Source organism: Hippocampus comes, unplaced genomic scaffold, assembly GCF_001891065.2.
Source record: "Hippocampus comes isolate QL1 unplaced genomic scaffold, H_comes_QL1_v1.1 scaffold119, whole genome shotgun sequence".
NCBI lineage: Eukaryota > Metazoa > Chordata > Actinopteri > Syngnathiformes > Syngnathidae > Hippocampus > Hippocampus comes.
The window spans coordinates 453,513-471,875 of NW_017805494.1; the positions used below are offsets into that span (position 1 = coordinate 453,513).

The 18,363-nt window shown below is 41.0% G+C and overlaps 1 protein-coding gene across 2 annotated transcripts in view; it reads right to left on the reverse strand.

Annotated features, from left to right (window-relative positions):
* jhy (junctional cadherin complex regulator) overlaps positions 1 to 16,433 on the reverse strand; it is a 37,085-nt gene extending 20,652 nt beyond the window's left edge. For both annotated transcript variants that reach the window (XM_019876225.1, XM_019876224.1), the window contains exons 1-3: positions 16,166 to 16,433; positions 12,142 to 12,487; positions 5,175 to 5,856 (exon numbers count right to left, since the gene is read on the reverse strand). In XM_019876225.1, the coding sequence (XP_019731784.1) occupies positions 5,175 to 5,856; positions 12,142 to 12,446 (987 nt within the window). In that variant the 5' untranslated portion in view covers positions 12,447 to 12,487; positions 16,166 to 16,433. The remainder of the gene's footprint in view (positions 1 to 5,174; positions 5,857 to 12,141; positions 12,488 to 16,165) is intronic.
* Between the last annotated feature and the right edge of the window lie 1,930 nt (positions 16,434 to 18,363).

The following is an 18,363-nucleotide window of genomic DNA, read 5'->3' on the forward strand; positions in this document are numbered from 1 at the left end:
CACACAGCGTAATTTGGGTGGCATTTTATTTAGTATTTTAAACCATCTTTTTATTTTTGACAATATCTGTAAATGTAGTTTCCTGCTCTTAATTGTGAATGCATACTTGATGGTTTTAAATGCTCCTGAAATTAAGTGCTGCTTGACGAGCCGAAATTGTGTTAATGTATGTGACGTCACTGAAGGCCTAAGGTTGAAATGCACGGCCCGCCACTGCAAATGTGGCATTGTCGCATCGTAAAAAATGACTTGTGCTGTCAATTAGTTGTATGTTATTCGGATGATTGAATGAGGGGAAACCTTGTGATGAATCAAAATTCTCAACAGTTAGCTTTTGTTTGACATGCTATGCTAATGTATTACAGTGACATAACTGTCAAACTCTCTCTCCCTCTCTCGCTCTCACAGGATGTGCTAACCAGTCCCACCCCTTGTCGCCCCAAATCAATCAATCAATCAATCAATCAATCAATCAATCAATCAATCAATCAATCAATCAATCAATCAATCACACGTTGTTTGAATAATGTTATTTTGAAAAACTGCTATGTCAAGGCTTTATATTAAAGGGTTAAGGCAAGTCGTTTCGATCTTTTACGGTGACCCACGGCGCTGCATCCAACCAGAATGGATCGGCACCTCCACTAAGCAGCAGCTGAATCCCATCTCAATGTTTAGAACCAAACCAAGCGCGATTTGTTCGAATCTGAACTGAGGATCATGAATGTGATATGTTCACACATTGGATCCTGGAAGAGGAAGAAACTGTTTTTTCTTTATTCTCCACAGATATTATATCAAATATTTGGGCTGTAAATTTGTCTGTGTCTTTGCAAATCTAGAAAAGCTTTTTTAATAGCAGTAGAGGTAGTCTCCATCACTCACGTGCACCCACTTTTTCAACACCCGCACTCTGAACACTTCCCACACCCCCACACTTTTTTTTTTTTTTTTTGCGAGCCATACACGTTATTTTTATTACATACAGAGAGCCACTAAAAAATGGTGGGCGAGCCGCAGATGGCCCCCGGGTTGTAGTTTGGATAACCCTGCTCTAAGTTGTCCTAAGCTGTGATTGTGAGTTTGAAAACGTGTTTGTCCCTATACATTTTTGAGTTCTTTTTAAGATCCTATTATTTGTTTTCAAATCTTTAAACGGCCTCGCTCCACCTCACCTCTCTGACCTCCTCCGCCCCAACACACCTGCGCAGTGCCTCAGATCTGCGGACCAGACATTATTAGAAGTACCAAGAACTAAGCGGAGGCTCAGAGGGGATCGAGCCTTTTCCGTTGCTGGTCCCTCTCTTTGGAATGACATCCCACTGAACATTCGGCAAGCCCCCTCGCTGCCCATCTTTAAAACTTAAAACTCATTTGTATTCTTTGGCTTTTGACTCAGCATGACTCAGACTTGATCTTAGTTTTACTGTTTTGTGCTTTCTACTGTCTTCGTTATTGCTTATTGTTGTATATACAGTATGATATCTGCTCCATGTACAGCACTTTGTATACAGCGGTGGTTGTTTTAAAGTGCTCTATAAATACAGTTGAGTTGAGTCCATGTGTGCCCTGCGATTGGCTGGCAACCAGTTCAGGGTGTACTGCGCCTACTGCCCGAAGTTAGCTGGGGTAGGCTTCAGCACGACAGCAACCCTCGTGAGGATAAGTGGATTGGAAAATGGAGGGATGGATGAACTAATACTACAGTGTGGCTTTTCCCACACACACCCAAAAATAGGGCTGCACAGAATATCAAAAAATGCTCAATAATGGCCCGTGCAATATCCATATCGCAAAGACGTGCAATAAATTTCATCTGAGATTGTGTGCTTTTATCAGAACTTGGCCAGCCAGATGCAACCTGAAATGAGCACCGTCATCCAATAGGTGATCAGTGTCTCAGGGCATTACAATTAAATAGCAAAGAATACAACGAGCTTGCTTATTTTGCCGCATGAGAAAAAGGTATTTTTTTTCCATACAATAATAAAAATGTAATTTCTTTAGCCAGAAAGGATCACAATACTATACTGCTATACTCAAAATCATTTTCGCATATCGCATGTTTTTCCAACATCGTGCAGCCCGACATAAAAACAATACCTGTTGATATTGTGGCACATAAAACCCAGACTATTTTTTTCTGTGATTCTCAAGGTGCGTGAAACTAGTGGGGGAACATTCTGGTAGTTGTCCTGGGACGCAATTGTGAAACTAGCAATATTTAACCAAGATAATGTGCGTGATAGAAATTTTTTCATATGGAAAGTGTAGACTTGCAATATGGGCAAATTTTGCATTTCACACGGTGGAAAGGACAGAGTTGTGTTTAGCACAACTCATTTAATACGCCATTTGAAAAGCTGATGTGCCCCCGCCCCCACACTCACCTGCCCAAAAAAGGATTTAAATGTTTTACTTGGTTGTTCCACTGTTTCATTATCCATATAAAAGGTGTCAAGTTCACAAAAGAACATTTTGATGTGCTCTTTTTTTCCTTGGGAGATGGATAGATGGATGTGATGGAGAGAGTGAGAGGGAGAGAGAGATAGCAAAATAAAGACTGACATATAGATAGATAGCAAGCTAGCGAGATAGATGGATAATGCTGTTATTTTGAATTGGGAATTTAATCTATTAGGGGGAAATAATTGAATGAGCGCAATTATTATTAAGTAACATGTGTCTGGCAATTGAAAACTAATGAGCAAATTCAGAGTGATATTGACAAAACCCAAGGCTTCAAGAGAGGGAAAGCCTCCGGCTCTGTTTACCACGACACAAAGCTAACGGCTCTTGACTATGTAAATGGTGATGATATGAGACATTGTAGAGGACTGGGGCTCAGATGGGTGGACAAGGTTGAGGGTATTATAGCCAGAAAAACAGTCCTGTGGGCCCAACAAATGGTGAATGCGTGCTATCCAGACCAATTATGCCACTGTGCCAGGTGCATGGATGTCTGAGAGCCTATTGGGAGGCATGTCTCTGATGTTCTGGTTGTACAGATCAAGTCATAATAAGCACTACATAGCTACCCAGATATGTATGGGCTCTTTTATACGATGGGAGGGAGGAAAAATGAAACCCCGCAAATTAATTTTCCAGGTGGGGTTAAAGCAAGCATCATAGGACATCCTTTTGGTTGCCGACTGACAGGACCATAAAAACTATTTTGATAGCAATGTTACAAATAAATGAGAAAAGGGTTGTTTGATGCAGGCATAGGAGAAGGATGCCGCTTGTGTTTGGGAAAGCAAAGCTGCATTCAAACACCTCCAAATTAAACGTAATCTTACTCACCCTATGGGTGGTTTGGGAACATTAATATTTGGTGTAGAGGTGGATAAATATTTAAACCTGGCCGAATCATGCGAGTGAATTCGCTCTGGCGACCCCCGCTGGATGAAAGTCAAATAAAAGAGTGGAGATTTATGCAATCCAGAGTCATTTTAGTTTTTCAAAGCAAAGATAATTCCCTGAAGAAATCATTACATTCGTAGTATTAAAACTTAGCCATAATGTAAAAGCCATTGCTGAAATGTAAAGAAATCTTGAATCTAATCATCAGAGTTGTATCCTTATTAGTGTTAGCGCAGCTCCTGCTGGTGATTTGTTTAATTGCATAAGTTGCATTAAGTTTTCCATTGTATTGGCATCGTTGTTAAAATAGATCTTTTCATCATGTTCATAACAATTAGGTGACAGGGGACAGGTCGTAGGAAAGTGGCTGACTTCTGCTTGTCACGCTTTGCGGGCGAGCCGAATCAGGTTTTGGATCCCAATAATCGCAGACACCAACAAGAGCTCCGTGACAAACAAAAAATAGTTTAATGGCTATAATACGAATGGTTAACAAAAAGCGCTTGCATCCAAAAGGCAAGGGAACGAAGACAGAACCGAGTATGCTAGAGAAAAACGACGTATAGGAAAACACGCGAGAAAAATCCAATATGTAAAATAAAGCGTCTGCCGAGCAGAGAACAATGGTACCGAAAAGCCAGAGCGAAAAACACGACGGGAACGATAACAGGTAACGAGTCAATGAGCGTGGAAGTTGCAATGCAATAAACAATACTCCGACACCGATGCACAGCAGAAGAATCCTTAAATACAAAGTCTCATAATTACAGATTGGCCGCAGGTGTGCACCCCGAAGACCACTCATGCCACCTGCTGGCCAGACCGAAAAACAGAACCATGACACTGCTGACCTGAACCTCCAACATCGGGTTGGTGAAAAGCATTTTCTCACAATTAATATGCAAATTATATTTTTCTCAAATTTTTTTTGAAGCCGTGGATGCAAATAAGTGATCATTTTGAAGTCAATCAACTTTTCAATGTAAGGTAATGACAACAGTATTTTTGGGCTGGTGTGTGGGGATAAACTTAAAAGGCACCGATCTCCGTCTTAGGAGATCATATTTACTGAAAGTATTTCAGTGTGAGGCATCTTAAAATTGATCACGTGACATTTTTAATTGACGGACCCAATTCCAATGAAGTTGGGACATTGTGGTGAAAAAAAAAAAACTGAATACAATGATTTGCAAATCATGCTCAACCTACGTTTCATTGAATACATTACCAAGACAATATATTTAATGTTCAAGATGATAAAGATTATTGCTATTAGCAAATAATGGTTATTTCAACTCAAAGAAGAAAACATGCAAGGTTGTAGCTACTTTAAATGAAAATGTTGGGGCTACAAAAAAAAAAAACAGCCAATCGCCGTGGGCATCTCGCAAGCTTCGTCCATGACTGAATGGTATTTATCTTCAAATATATAAAATTTGCCTTTCTCTTCTTTCATGCCATGTTAGTTACATTGTGTTTTTATATATTATTGACCAACATGGGGGGTTATATTAAGAAGTAGATAAAGTAACTTGAGTCCCCACTGAAAACCAGGAACCAAAACTCATTGCCCGCCACTGGTCGCGTCACAATTTTTACATCCATTGAACTTGAGACTTATTGGTGAGTTTTGTTCTTGACTCTATTTATTTTTATTTTTATTATATATATATATATATATATATATTTTTTTTTTTTTTTTTAATTTAATCAGAAACCTGTTGCTGCTATGTAGGCTATGGCGGCCCAATTTTTATGATGTGAAGGGTAATGAACGAGTGACAGTCGAAAAGCTTGTCATTGCCAAATACCTTTTTACCAATGCAAGGGTTCTTCTGCTGAAGTGCATGCACGTCTGCATAGGATCCATTGCCAGATGTGCTGCGGCCTAGTGTTTTTTTGTTCCGCTCGACGAGGTCTTCGGTGTGTGTATGTCGTTTTTTCTTCAAGCGAATCTGAGAACTCTCTATTGTGGGTGAGGTCGGAAATGATCGTGGAGAGATGTGTTGCAGGTCCTTCCGGTTGCAGGTTTGATATTCTTTCAAGTTCATCGTATGCACTGCCTCTGTGTGCTCCGACATCTCAAGAGATCTTTCAATATTGGCATCCACATTGGGACAGCCAATCTTTGGCTGGTCTTTGGTCTGCTGACGGGTATTGCGATCTCTACAACTATGAGATGAGTTGGATTTTGGTGAGCTCTGAAGCAAACCATTGCTGTGATAGCATTGTGTTGTTATTGGGCTAACCTGGCCATCTTGGGGGTGAAGGTGGTAAGGCTGATTGCAGTCGCTGCCAGAAATAGGAATCATTGATCTTGTATCAGCTATGTATCTATATCCTCTTATAAATGGCTTCTGCGATTGATGAAAAAAGTGGTGATATTCCGAGACGGGGCACTTTAAACTCTCAGTGATGACAGTTCCCTTTTCACTGGGGTTCCAGTTTGGGTAACAGCACAATTCTGAGCAGGCATCACAGGCATCCGGTTTGCTGTAAGTTAAAAGGAAAATCGAAGAAGCCACTTAGTACATATAGCCAAACACTCGCATCTGTATTCGTTCATTTTAGCAGGCTAGTTCACAAGAGGTTTTTAGCTTGCACTTTTCCCTTCCCTTTTATGTGCCTCAACTGGAATGGACAGTAGGTCATAGTTTTTGTTTTTTGCACAGTGATCTATTGTAAAAGTTCTTTTGAGTGAGCTCTCAATTAAAGTATTTCAACTCTCACATTAACTTGGCCCGCATCTGTAATAGAAAATACCCATCCATGAATTTTCTTCTGCATGTCTGGGGCCTGCTAGCCAGGGCAGCAGCTGCAGCAGGGAAGCCCAGATTTCCTTGTGCCCAGGCACTTCGTCCAGCTCTTTTGATAGAACCTTGAGGTGTTCCCAGGCCACCTGGGAGACATAGGGCTCTAAATTCATGCCCAGCATTAAGACTGGTGTAGCATGGTCCAACTGCGCGTAATGGCCGGCTACACCAAGTTTAGCCTCACCAAACTTGGCGCAGTGAGAAATGGTCAGTTTGTGCCGTGGTGGATGTGAATCCAGGTGACTTGCTTCACAGCTAATCTAAGTGGCTCCTCTCATTCACTTTGAAATTTCCACGCGTGAGGCGCACAGTCCTTGGAAGCGTAAATTGATTTAATGGATTCCATGCAGTAGGTCGAAGCATGGAAAGTATATTTATAAAGGAACTGCAAGTGAACCTCCATGGGTGGATGAAGGAGGAAGTTGGCCAAGGCAATCACAGATCATCGCTGTGAAGTGGGCACTTGGAGACCACAGTCCACCTCGATAATATATGTCCTAGTGCGACTCTGCCGCCTCCCATACAGCATCTGTGCCACAGCAGAGGTGATTTGAAAACTTTTATAAAGACGCTAATACTTCGTTCAATGAAATGATTCCTACAATGATTCAGAGGGTTTGCATGCACGCTGCTGCCACATCTGTAAATAATAACGTTAACATCCACTATACATGTCCGCAAGCTCAGTCTGTTTGCATGCACCTCAACCACATTCACCAAAATCGCAGTACGCACCCGACACCAATACTTAGAAGTGGTTCCGGCAGGCGTAACGTGTAGTCTACTTTCAGCCAGCAAATTGTTAGATGCGCTGGGGACTTGTCATCGGAAATGCCCACAATCCGCCGAAACACCCAGCATGACACAGAGCCGTTCGTAAACACGCGATACGGGGCTTCAAATCAAGATGCGGCAGTTTTTAACGCTGAAGTACACCTGCGCCCTCAATGATCATAGAGCCCATTGTCTCTCCAATGTGTCCTGGTTCGTCCCTGGGTCCTCCTCCACTAGGGATGTGCCCAGAACACCTCACCAGGTAGGTGTAAAGGAGGCATCTTAACCACAGATGTCCAAACCACCTCATCTACATCTTCTTGATGTAGAGGATGTAGAGGTTTGACTGTTCAACGCTTTCAGATGACCAAACTTCTCACATTATCGCAAGGGGAGAGCCCGGACACCCTGCAAAGGTAACTCTTTTCAGCTGCTTCCATCAGTAATCCTCTTCTCTCTCGTATAGAATAACAATATGGAATGAACCACAACATTACATGTTTTTGCCACAAATTTCATGAGCAGAAGCCTAAAAAAAGTCCATTATGTTTAAGTCTGACAATCACTCCTGAATCATTCCGAGACCATCCAACTAATGGGGTTGAATGTGAAAGTGACTGAATTGAGGGGCTAAGCAGCCCCTTTAATTCAGAACCCAGAATCGCCCCTGGCTGACATCCAACTGCATTCACGGAGTTCAACAACCAAGGACAGTTTTCAATACGATAAATGCCAAAGACCTTGTACATGTGTATAAACAATACTAACGGAAGGCACGCTCGTTACATCATTATATCAGCGATGATGTCCTCAAGCTAAGATGACATGCTAACCGGGATTGCAATCATACATTTATCGCTTTTGTATTTTTACCTTCAAGCTGACAAATGAAAGTGAATTTGAGCAGTACAATCAAGGGAAACGTTCACAATGGCCATTTTTCAAATCATGAACAGACAACATAATGGCGGTACTAAATCCTCAATGGCAACAAAAAGATGTTATTAAAATACATTTTAGCTCTTTGTGGTGGAATAAAAAAGTCTAATTCTCTACAGACATCATGAGAAGCATGTGTGTGTGCGCGTGTATTCTGTGTGTGTGTGTGTGTGGTGGGTTCAAAGGTGTGGAGCAGTTCCTTTCAACGAAACTGAACAGATAAGAGATATCTCTCTAATGAGGCAAACTCCAACTAGTTAGAGAATGCATTAAAACATGCAGCTGGGTGTGATGGAAAAATACAGAATTTGCCCACGAGTACAGGGGCCCGGATACAAAAGCAAGCGGGGAAAACGGTGACAATGAAAGAAAATAGTTGCATGGACTCAAATACTATGCCTCAATATTGAGTAAATAGGTGAAAAATATCGTGCACAGAGATGAATGGAGCTGCTTAGATAGGATTTGTTCACTTCAATGAGGAACGAGCATTGGGTTTGGAAAGTATGCAGTGGTTTTGTGTGAAAAGGCTTATCTGCTTTGAGGAGTCGGTTAAGAAAAAAAAAAGACTAAAAGAACATGATGATGGGAATAGGACTGTGTCCTCTACCTCGGCTCTATTAGATTGAAACCTTTGTGTAAATGTACCGAGGTCATTTTCCTCTGAAACAATATACTTTAGTCAGAGATGAACATTTACCGCAGGAATGACAGCAGAGAGTAAATTCCCTCTTACTTACTTTACTCGTCTTGCAGTGTCTGAAGGAGACAAAAGTTTGAGTGCCCAAAAACAGATGGCCTGTTGTGCTTTACATATACAGTCGAAGATGACTACCACTCGTACGAGAGGACTCCTGTACAGAAACAATAATCTTTGTTACTGGCCTACGATTGACCACTTTTTTCGATTCACCCAAAACAAAACTAAACTCTCGAATGAAAGCTTTTATTCACCTTGTTCCTGAATTAGGCCTTGCTCCAATCAGACGCCATTTAACAGTTGACTGATGAATCACATCTTATATTAAATTATCCATGTGATGTTTCAGTATTTATAGTTTCAGTGTTATTGAAGCTCTCCTGTTGTGTTCAAGTTACTAGCACAATTATCTGCAAAATAAATTACTATTTTACAAATAATAGTGCTATATTAACTAAATGACTGTTATTTGAAGTGAATGTAATTCATTAATTTCGACTTTTACTTCACAAACTATTGTTAGTAGTATTAACATTTTATCAACGCATTAAATGAATATATACCTATTGTTGGCCAAATATAGTATCAATCAAGTCGATATTCATAATTTAACCAAAATGTTCTCAGCACTGCTACAAACGTCATTACTGCCATCTAGTGGTAACTTGGCTCGAGGGTACAGCATGACAATATTGTAGTGCAGTTTTGCCTCATGCTACACGATTAACCAGTGATGCTTTTTGGGGTAACTATCAAACGCGTTACTATCTACAGAACAGTAAATCGATTACGGTGACTCATTCAAGTCACCCTGCGTTACTATTTTGTCATTTTCCACAAGTAAAAAGATATACACATGCGTTTTCAGTCTTGGGGGGTTTGAATGTATTTTGTTTCATTTAAGTACGACAGGTTTAAACACAAATATTATTAATTTCAGTATAAAATAAAATAATCTGTTAAGTGTGTATTAATGAGGTTGCTTTAATCAAACGACAGTAATACTGTACTATCTGATATTACATAGGAAACCCCCACAGCAAAAAGACAAATGGCTCATTACATCTGGGTTTAAAAAAATCCTTTAGATTTACTTTCTCCTATCATTGACTGAACACAATTGGACTGTGTTAAGCCAACATAGGCCTATACCACCAGATTTTTCTTCTCAAAGTAAAAAGGGGAAAACTACACTAATTACCACATATTAATCAATGTTGGAGGTACACAAAGCTGTGAGAAGAGACAGGAGAGGAAAAGAAAGAGCTGAGTAGGCAGCCATACGCTGTCCATATTTGGTGAATGATTGATGAAATACCATCGTTTCAGCCACTCGGGTTTTATTAGAGTTTGGAATGACGACCCGGGTGTGTGACAATGAGCAGGTAAGCGTAGTCTCGCTTCTCGTCTATTCCTTGCAAGAAAACTACCATTTTGCGTTTTTTAAAGCGTGACGTGTCTCACAGAAAAAAATGAATTAGGTGAAAGTCATACTAGTTATGTACTGTAAGTGCAATCGACTGTACATAAAAAAAGACAAATACTAAATTTAATCTAGCAAAAATGAGTGGTTATTTGAATTGTAATTTTCAAATACAATTTTTCCTCGTCAAAAAAGGAATGCATAAAAATGAAACAATGCAAAACAATGAAAGTTATCCATCCATCCATTACCCAAACCGCTTAACTTCACAAGATACAATTACTAAAAATGAGACAGACAACAATAGAAACAAGAACTAGAAAAATTGTAATAAGCCATTTTCTCATCTTCTAAAACTGACGATTGACCAATTATCAGTTTCCCACAATGAATAGCCTTTTTTGGGTGAAGATAAATACGCTGTTAACTTCCAATAAAGTATTGGACAAACCACTTGTCATTTTTATGCTGAGGCAACAATTGCAGCCGCTGAATGCTACGGATAAATAAAGTACTGATAAATTAGATTACGAGTCACTTTATTAGTTACTTTCAAAACTGAGTAATTAGTAAAGTAAGCTCCATTAAATATCAGTTAAATAACTAGATGCAAGACTGCATTTGACACAGCTACAGCAACCAAAAGTACCGTATGTGAAACCTTCGGAATTGTGTTCTGATCAAACATCATTGATGTTTTTACCACGCTCGGCACATTTTCTTTCATGGCCATGGCTATAACTATGATTTTCTCTGGTTTACCTCCAATGTCTAGCACAAAGCTCTTAGCCCTCGCTTACACCACAGAGGAGGGCCCCTTGTAGTGGGGCTGCAGCAAGATCCAACGGCTGTAGTGGCGGACAAAGACGTACTTGACTGATGGCAGGTCCGCGGGCACATGGGACTGGGGAGGCCATGGCAAGATGTTGAAATGGGGACAAGATAAGCGACGCCCCAGAACCCCGGGACACACAGTGGCTGGTCGTAAACCGGCTCAGCATATGAGGTCCGGGGGTCCTCCTTGTGAGCAGATCTGAGACCCAGCATGAGCCACGGGAGATGCTCAATCCAGATGCTGTCCGTGAACTTTAACCTCAGAGTGGATTTCAGAGAACGATGAAATGGCTCCCAGAGCTCGTTGCCTTGCGCGTGGTATACCATTGTGCGCTAAATCTCTACCCTCAGCAACTGTCATCCATAGTTCTGATGTGAACTGTGGGCCCCTGTCATACATAGGTGAGGTCAGCTGGCATGTCGACACGGGCATCCCAGGACACAATGAACACCCGGGCCAAATCAATTGAGCTCGTAGATGACAGGGGGACCACTTCTGGCCACCTGGTGGTCCTGTTTGCCATGGTGAGGAGGTGAACGAACCCGTAGCAAGGAGGCAGGGGTCCCACCTGGTCCACATTGACATGGTCAAAAACGTCTCTCCGGCACTAGAAACAGTTGTCAACGGGGCTCTCGTATGCCGTTGTACTTTGGGGCACTGGCATGTCATCCAAAGACAGTGGACATTCTGACATCTCTCCTGAGGCCAAGGCAAAAGAACTTAGCCCCCACTAGCCTAGTGCAAGCCTTCACAACCGTGTGAGAAAGGCGGTGGATGGTTGTAAAAACATGGCTCCAAAAGCCAGCAGGGACCATGGGGCACAGTTGGACAGTGGAGAATCACAGAGGAGTGTGGCAATGGCATAATCAAACGTGATGTGCTCTCGACGCAGGAACTTTACTTCATCTGCAAGTGGAGATCTTGCAGGTTCTTATAAAAAATACTTTGCACACGTCTATCTCCTTCACAGACTCTAGTCATGTTGACTGTGTGTTTCTCCTGCAATTAATTTAAAGTGAATGAGAGGAGCCGCTTCCAATGGCTATGAAGCAAGTCTGTGTTCACGCCCACAACGGCACAAACACCCATTTCTGACTGCACTTGGCTGCAAATTTACCAACAGAAAGAAAGAAAGAAAGCTCTACCCATGCGCCACTTTGCGCTAGACTTGCGCAAAAATAGGGGCCCCGGCGTCATTGAGACCTGGTGCTGAACAGTGTTATAAATTCACTCATTGCAATTAAAAAGTACTGCGTCTGTGAAAAACACTTTTTCTTTAGCACTAATGCATTACCTTTTGATAGCATCTCTTCCAGGTTCCCCCGTTCTGTGTGAATGTGGTGCTACTTCAATTCTATCAGAAACCACCTCGTCTTCATGTGGAATATTGTTTCCAACTGCCACTTCCCAATTTCCTTCCTTTAAACTGTCATTCAGCTTTCCTTGAGGCAAGATGTGATCACCAATGTGCATTCTTAGCTGCTGTTTGCAGACTCTCTCCTGGGCCAAAATCTCTGGGTCTGTCTCCAGAGAGTCCCACTGATTAGTCAGAATAGCTGTTCTCTGATTAGGAGGCCAAGAAGTGACTCTGTTATCCATACTTGCAGATCCAATGTCTGCCCCAAGAGAGCTGTCAAGCCCTACAAAGAAAAATATTCATATTAGAAAATGAACAATACAATGATAATAATCATCACCATCATTATCATACTATTGTTGCTATTATTCTGCAATTGGCTGGCAACCGGTTCAGGGTGTCCCAAGCCTACTGCCCGGGGACAGCTGGGATGGGCTCCAGCGCACCCGCGACCCTTGTGATGATAAAGCGGATCAGAAAATGGACGAATGGATGGATGGTGTCTTTCAGACACATGGAGACTGTGTAATCAAACAGTAAAATCATCCATCCATCCATCCATCCATTATTCAATCCGCTTTTCTTTACAAGGGACACAGGTAAAAGAATTAAGAACACAAGAAGCATAAATGTAAAAACAAGATTATGCAGAGAAAGACATTATGACTCTGTTTTGAGTTTGGCTTTGAAGAGGAAAATTTTAATGATTCAGCTGAATTCTGGAGCAATGTATGGAGTATGTGAAGAGATATGAGTGAAAAAACAAAACAAAAAGAAGGGAATAGTAGTAGGTAAGCATTCTGGAAAATGATGAGGTCTTGAATTATCACCGTAGTGGAATGGGGAGTGAGGGACAGGCAAAGTCAATTGATATTATAAGGTGATATGGAAGTCGACAAGCCAATCCTCGTTGTATGAGCTTGAAATAATAGGTTGCTGTCAAGAATCACACCCAAACTCTTAACCTGGGCAGAGGAGAGAGAAACCAGTGGAATTTCCGATACCAATGGAGAAAAAAATTAAGAGGTGTGCATGTGAACCCAACATGGAAAAATTCAGTTTTGTTGTTAAAAAAAAAAAAAAAATGCACAAAACCAGGGTTTAAATTCAGTGAGACCATCAAGAGTTGGATTTGCTTGAGAGAGAGAGAGAGAGAGAGAGAGAGAAAGAGAGAGAGAGAGCAGTGTGTCATCCGCAGAAGATTTTGCCGAGAGAAATGTGATGGAGAGGCCCCAGGGCGCTGTTCTGGAGCACACCTGTGATTACATAGGATGGCTGCGAGATGAATGATGTAAGCTGAATGTGCTTAGGGCATATTCGAGACTTCTGACAAACCCAACATGCATAACTTGGAAATTTGTGTGTAACCATTAAAGAAATGCACCTTGGTGAATTCTCTTTTTTTTTAAACATGTCACACTTTGATTTTGAAATGAACTGCCGTTGTGGAACCGTAAATTATCGCCAGTGACGTACGTGCAAGCAGCGCATCTACAGGCTATGGTGAAAAGAGCGTGTGTTCGCATTCACTTTTTAATGAACCCATTACAAGCAATTTAATCAGAATACCGTGCTCATAACAGAATGCTTAGGAGATGGTGCAAATTGAGTTGACCCGCGCATGGCACATGAAATACAAAAAGAAAAACAATCATTCTGATCAATGTATTGATTGTGATCGACCCTAACAACTCCACGTCCCATCGGCATGTGGAAATGCTCCTAACAGGTGATAAAAAAAAAAAAAAAAAAAAAGATCAGCTGATGCTGATGCCCATCATTGTAAGTGTAGTCAGGATCCAATTCCAGCCGTTGGGCAGTCAGTGAGCATATATGGGACAGGTGTTGTTTATTATTGTTTATTATTTTGGATCAACCTGACAGGTACTCTTCCTGGTGTGCTCTCTTTAATACCTAATTCACATACATTGTATCATTTCCATTACACAAAATTATAGCTTGTTGTACGTACTGTACATATTTCCATAAAAATGAAATATGATAATGCTCAGAGAGCATAGACCAGGTGTTTTGGAGCTTGGGAAATTCATTTAAAATAGGTTGGATAGGGGATCCTGAGAACCAGACTTGGAGACCCCTGGCATCGTCATTATTAACAGTTTCTTCAAGGTGTCTTTCGCAGAAGCTTCAGTAACAGCAGATGGCAGATTGTTACACATACCGGTAGTTATAGCTCTGAACAACACAGATCTGCAAACTCCTTCAGTCCTAGGTTAGTGACCGTTCAATTGACCATAAATGGCTTGTTTGGCAAAATACCTGTACTGACCTCTCACATAATGCAAAAGGGCATACAATTCAGCAGGTTGTGTACTATGCCGAATAATTCTTTAAAAAAAATTTAAACACAGAAGATGCCACTTGAGTCGATCTTCTACTCTGAGTCTCGAGAGGCGCGTGACAATTTTCTGGTGTCTAGATTTAAACAACATACTCTTTGTTTTTAACAGAGTGAAAACCAACTTGTTCTCATTTATTCAATTCTGGAGTAGTTGCAAGTCAGATTGAAGTGTGGTTCTTAACTCTTAATTCATTCTTTGTAGCATAAGACACTGTACAGTCATCTGCTGAGAGAGTTGTACTGCGCCTTTTATGGGCATAAGGTATGCCATTAATGAAAAGAGAAAAGAGCAGTGGTCCCAGGCAGCTGCCTTGGGGAATGCCCCACTGTAAATATTTGGGAGAGGAAAAATTTTCTTGAAAAAAAATACAGATTGTGATCTACAAGTTAAATAACTTCTTAGCCATGTCAGTGTCGTAAGACCAAATCTGTATGCAGTTTCTCAATTATCAAATCGTTGATCCTCTAATTGAAAAGTAGCACTAAAATATAGAAATACTGCCCCTCCATCATTCTCTTGACAATATCGAACAACCAATTGTCAGTCAACTCTGGTAATGCAGTGCTTGTTGAGTGATTCTCATTATAAGTGTGCTGTGGCTGAAATTTCATTTAATTAATATTTCAGAAGTTAAAAATCGGTGTGTCTTTTTTTCCATTAACTTAATATGGGGAGAATATTCATTGTCCACTCTTTACTGCAGAGAAACTCACTTTTACTTTTCAGAAGAGGATTTGTTTAAGCAGATTTCCATATCTGAGGAGAAATTCCCTGTACCAAACTTGTTGAACAAGTGACAAATGGGTAAAGTTATTTTACTTGCAACTAATTTTAGTAATTTGACATTTACCTCATCCATTGTTGACGGTTTATTGTTACTTAATTTATGAAATTTTCCACTTACCACGGATTTCTCAGATTAAATGTGATATTATGCACTTTGTTTTTCAAAATTGAGTCGGTGATTATTCCAGATGAAGTGCCATAACTTTTACAATCTTGAGTGTCATCATAAGTTTCACTAAAAAGGTTACTAAAATCGGTCACTATGTCCTTGCAGTACAGTGGGCGACTGGTTAGCATGCCCACCACAGGTCCCTGGTACGATTCCAGGCTCCAGCCTTCCTGTGTGGAGTTTGCATGTTCCTAGGTACTCCGGTTTCCTTCCACATTCCAAATCATGCATGGTAGGTTAATTGAATACTCTAAATTCTCTCTCGGTGTGACTGTGAGACCGGTTAGTTATTTGTCTATGTGTGCCCAGCAACTGGCTGACAATCAGTTCATGGTGTACCCCGTCTACTGCCCGAAGACAAGCTGGAATAGGCTCCAGCATGCCCACGACCCTCTTGAGGAGAAGCAACTCAGATAGTGGATGGATGAATTAAAGGCCTATACGAGGATAACAAAATTCTCAGGAAGAAGTGCTTTTCATGTAGACTTCGTTTGAAACCATCATCTAAAAAGTGTACCTGCAGCAAACATATTCAAACAATGTGGACTTAATTTGATTTCTTGTAGATTAACTCGTGTCAAGCACGATTAAACCAAGTTTTAAAGTGTGGTCTGTAATATCTTGTCCTACTTCCGAAACTTACCTTGTTTCCTCTACCAGCAAGCTGCCCAATGTTGCCAAGCACATAGTTTGAAGCGTAGACACAAAAATCGCCCACATTTAAATAAGATATTTTATCGAGCCGAAATCTGGGCGTAATGCTTCGTACTAGCTACAGTGCTGTGCTAGATCGTTGACCTTAATGACGTAAACAAGAACCGCGACACCGTAACCATAGCGACATAGACGCGTAACCCACTCCTACACCCGCCCCAAACACTGTACACTGCACTTTCAATGTCCATCCCACAGAACTAGTATATCTCGGGAGAGTCTGGCTGAGGACGTGCAGACATATCCGCCATCTTGAACCGGGAGTCCCAGGCCATCTCTTCCCATTTTTTTTTTTGGGGGGGGGGGGGGTACAGTATTGCGGTAACTAATATTAGCGGACCCGTCACCAAGGGCGAGCCATAGGGGGCCCACCAAAATTCTCTTACAACCCCCTCCCCCCCTCCTTTTGAGGCACGGAGTAAACTTTTTATTTTAACATAGTAGCTATTTTGTTTTGTGAAAAACTAATTTTGAGTTACTTACCACTAATACATTAAACGTTTAAAGAAACAGCAATGTAATTTTCGTCTGATTGATAGGCAGTCTTATCTGCAACAGCCAATCACGGTGTGACTAAAAATAAGATTAGGTACGCAGGCGTTTACCCGATAAATACAGTACGTCTGTTTGCATGCGAGAGTGTTGCACATTTTTCATTGTGGCATTGCGTTACGTTTCAAGACATGTCATGAATTTTGTAGAGTTATGGACGGCGCGTTTCTCTCATGAAATGACATAAAGCTTTGTCATGAGCGCGCGCCTCTTTGAAGAGGAAAACACCCTAAAATGCCTTGTACTTGTGCGATCATTCTAATATATTCAGAGGTTGATGTTAGCATAAGTAAAGACGTCAACATAAATTTGGGTGACCAGTGATCGCTGTTTTCGCACATTCAGCGACGTTTAGTTTCCCCCACACTGTCTTCAGAGTGTCGTGGTGCGCCGGTGCACGGCAAGTGAGGAGGGACTTATAGAGGGTTCCATCCTTTTTGCTAAAAATAGTAACAGTATCCCACAATTCCGTGCGGTGCGCCATATTGGAGGGCTCGCGCTGATCGCGCAAGAATTTTTCACTACGCAGACTTCGACACGAAAGAGTTGTTTACTGGCTAATTTGGTGATTTGTGAATGTACGCGACATGGAGAAGTATGTTGAAACATTGGATAAGCAAGCACATAGCCGGTATTTAGAAAAAAAAATGCTGTTATTGGCAAGGATCCTTATCAGATTGAGAAATCTGAATGGAGTGAAGATTACCAATTTTTTCCCGAAATCACCTATCCAGATCTTGTGAACTATTTAATCTGTGCTTCATAACTCTCAATGCCACCCCATCACCACCCTACCCCCCCCCCAATAAAACCACAAAAAAAAAAAAAAACATGTCTGCAGTTTTCCATATTCGGAAAGCCAAGCTGCACTGATGAGTCCTGGTGGGAAGAAACATGAATGTACCCATGCCTGCAAAGGTATATGATGATGTGATTGAAAAAATAAAGTAATAACTTGAATATGAGATTTAGTTTTATTTCCATTAGTACAAAATTATTTCTTCCAGAATAAATAACAAAAACATATCTGTAATGTTCTTTGTAAAATATACTTCGCCACAATATATGTATCATAACACCACTGATAGTTACATATTACACATCAAATAATGTTTATGCCTGCTCCAATCAAAAGGTACAACAAATGGACACATTAGTCAAGGCACAACACACAAAGACAATCACTATGTACATGCACTATGCTCTTCAAACACTCATTTTGTTCTGTCAATAGTTGGTTTTCTTTCTTCAGCTGAGAAATTTCTTCATTTGCCAAATCCAGCTTCTCGGCATCAGACAATTCCTCTACCACCTCGGGTACCTCTGGTAATGATTCTTCTGTTTCCACTGGTACCGGTAAATCAGCTCTACTGTCAGCTTGCAAGTATGTGCTGAGTTCCAAAAGACTCATAGCGGCTTCAGTCTTTTTCCTTGCATCTTTCCTGTTTAGAAGTCTCTCATGTCTGATAGCAGCTTTTGATGGTGATCTTGGAGTTTCATACCCTAATAGTTTGCTTGGTGCCCAATCGGAATCAGTTTCATCATATAAGTGAGGCTTTCCTGAAATGCAAATAT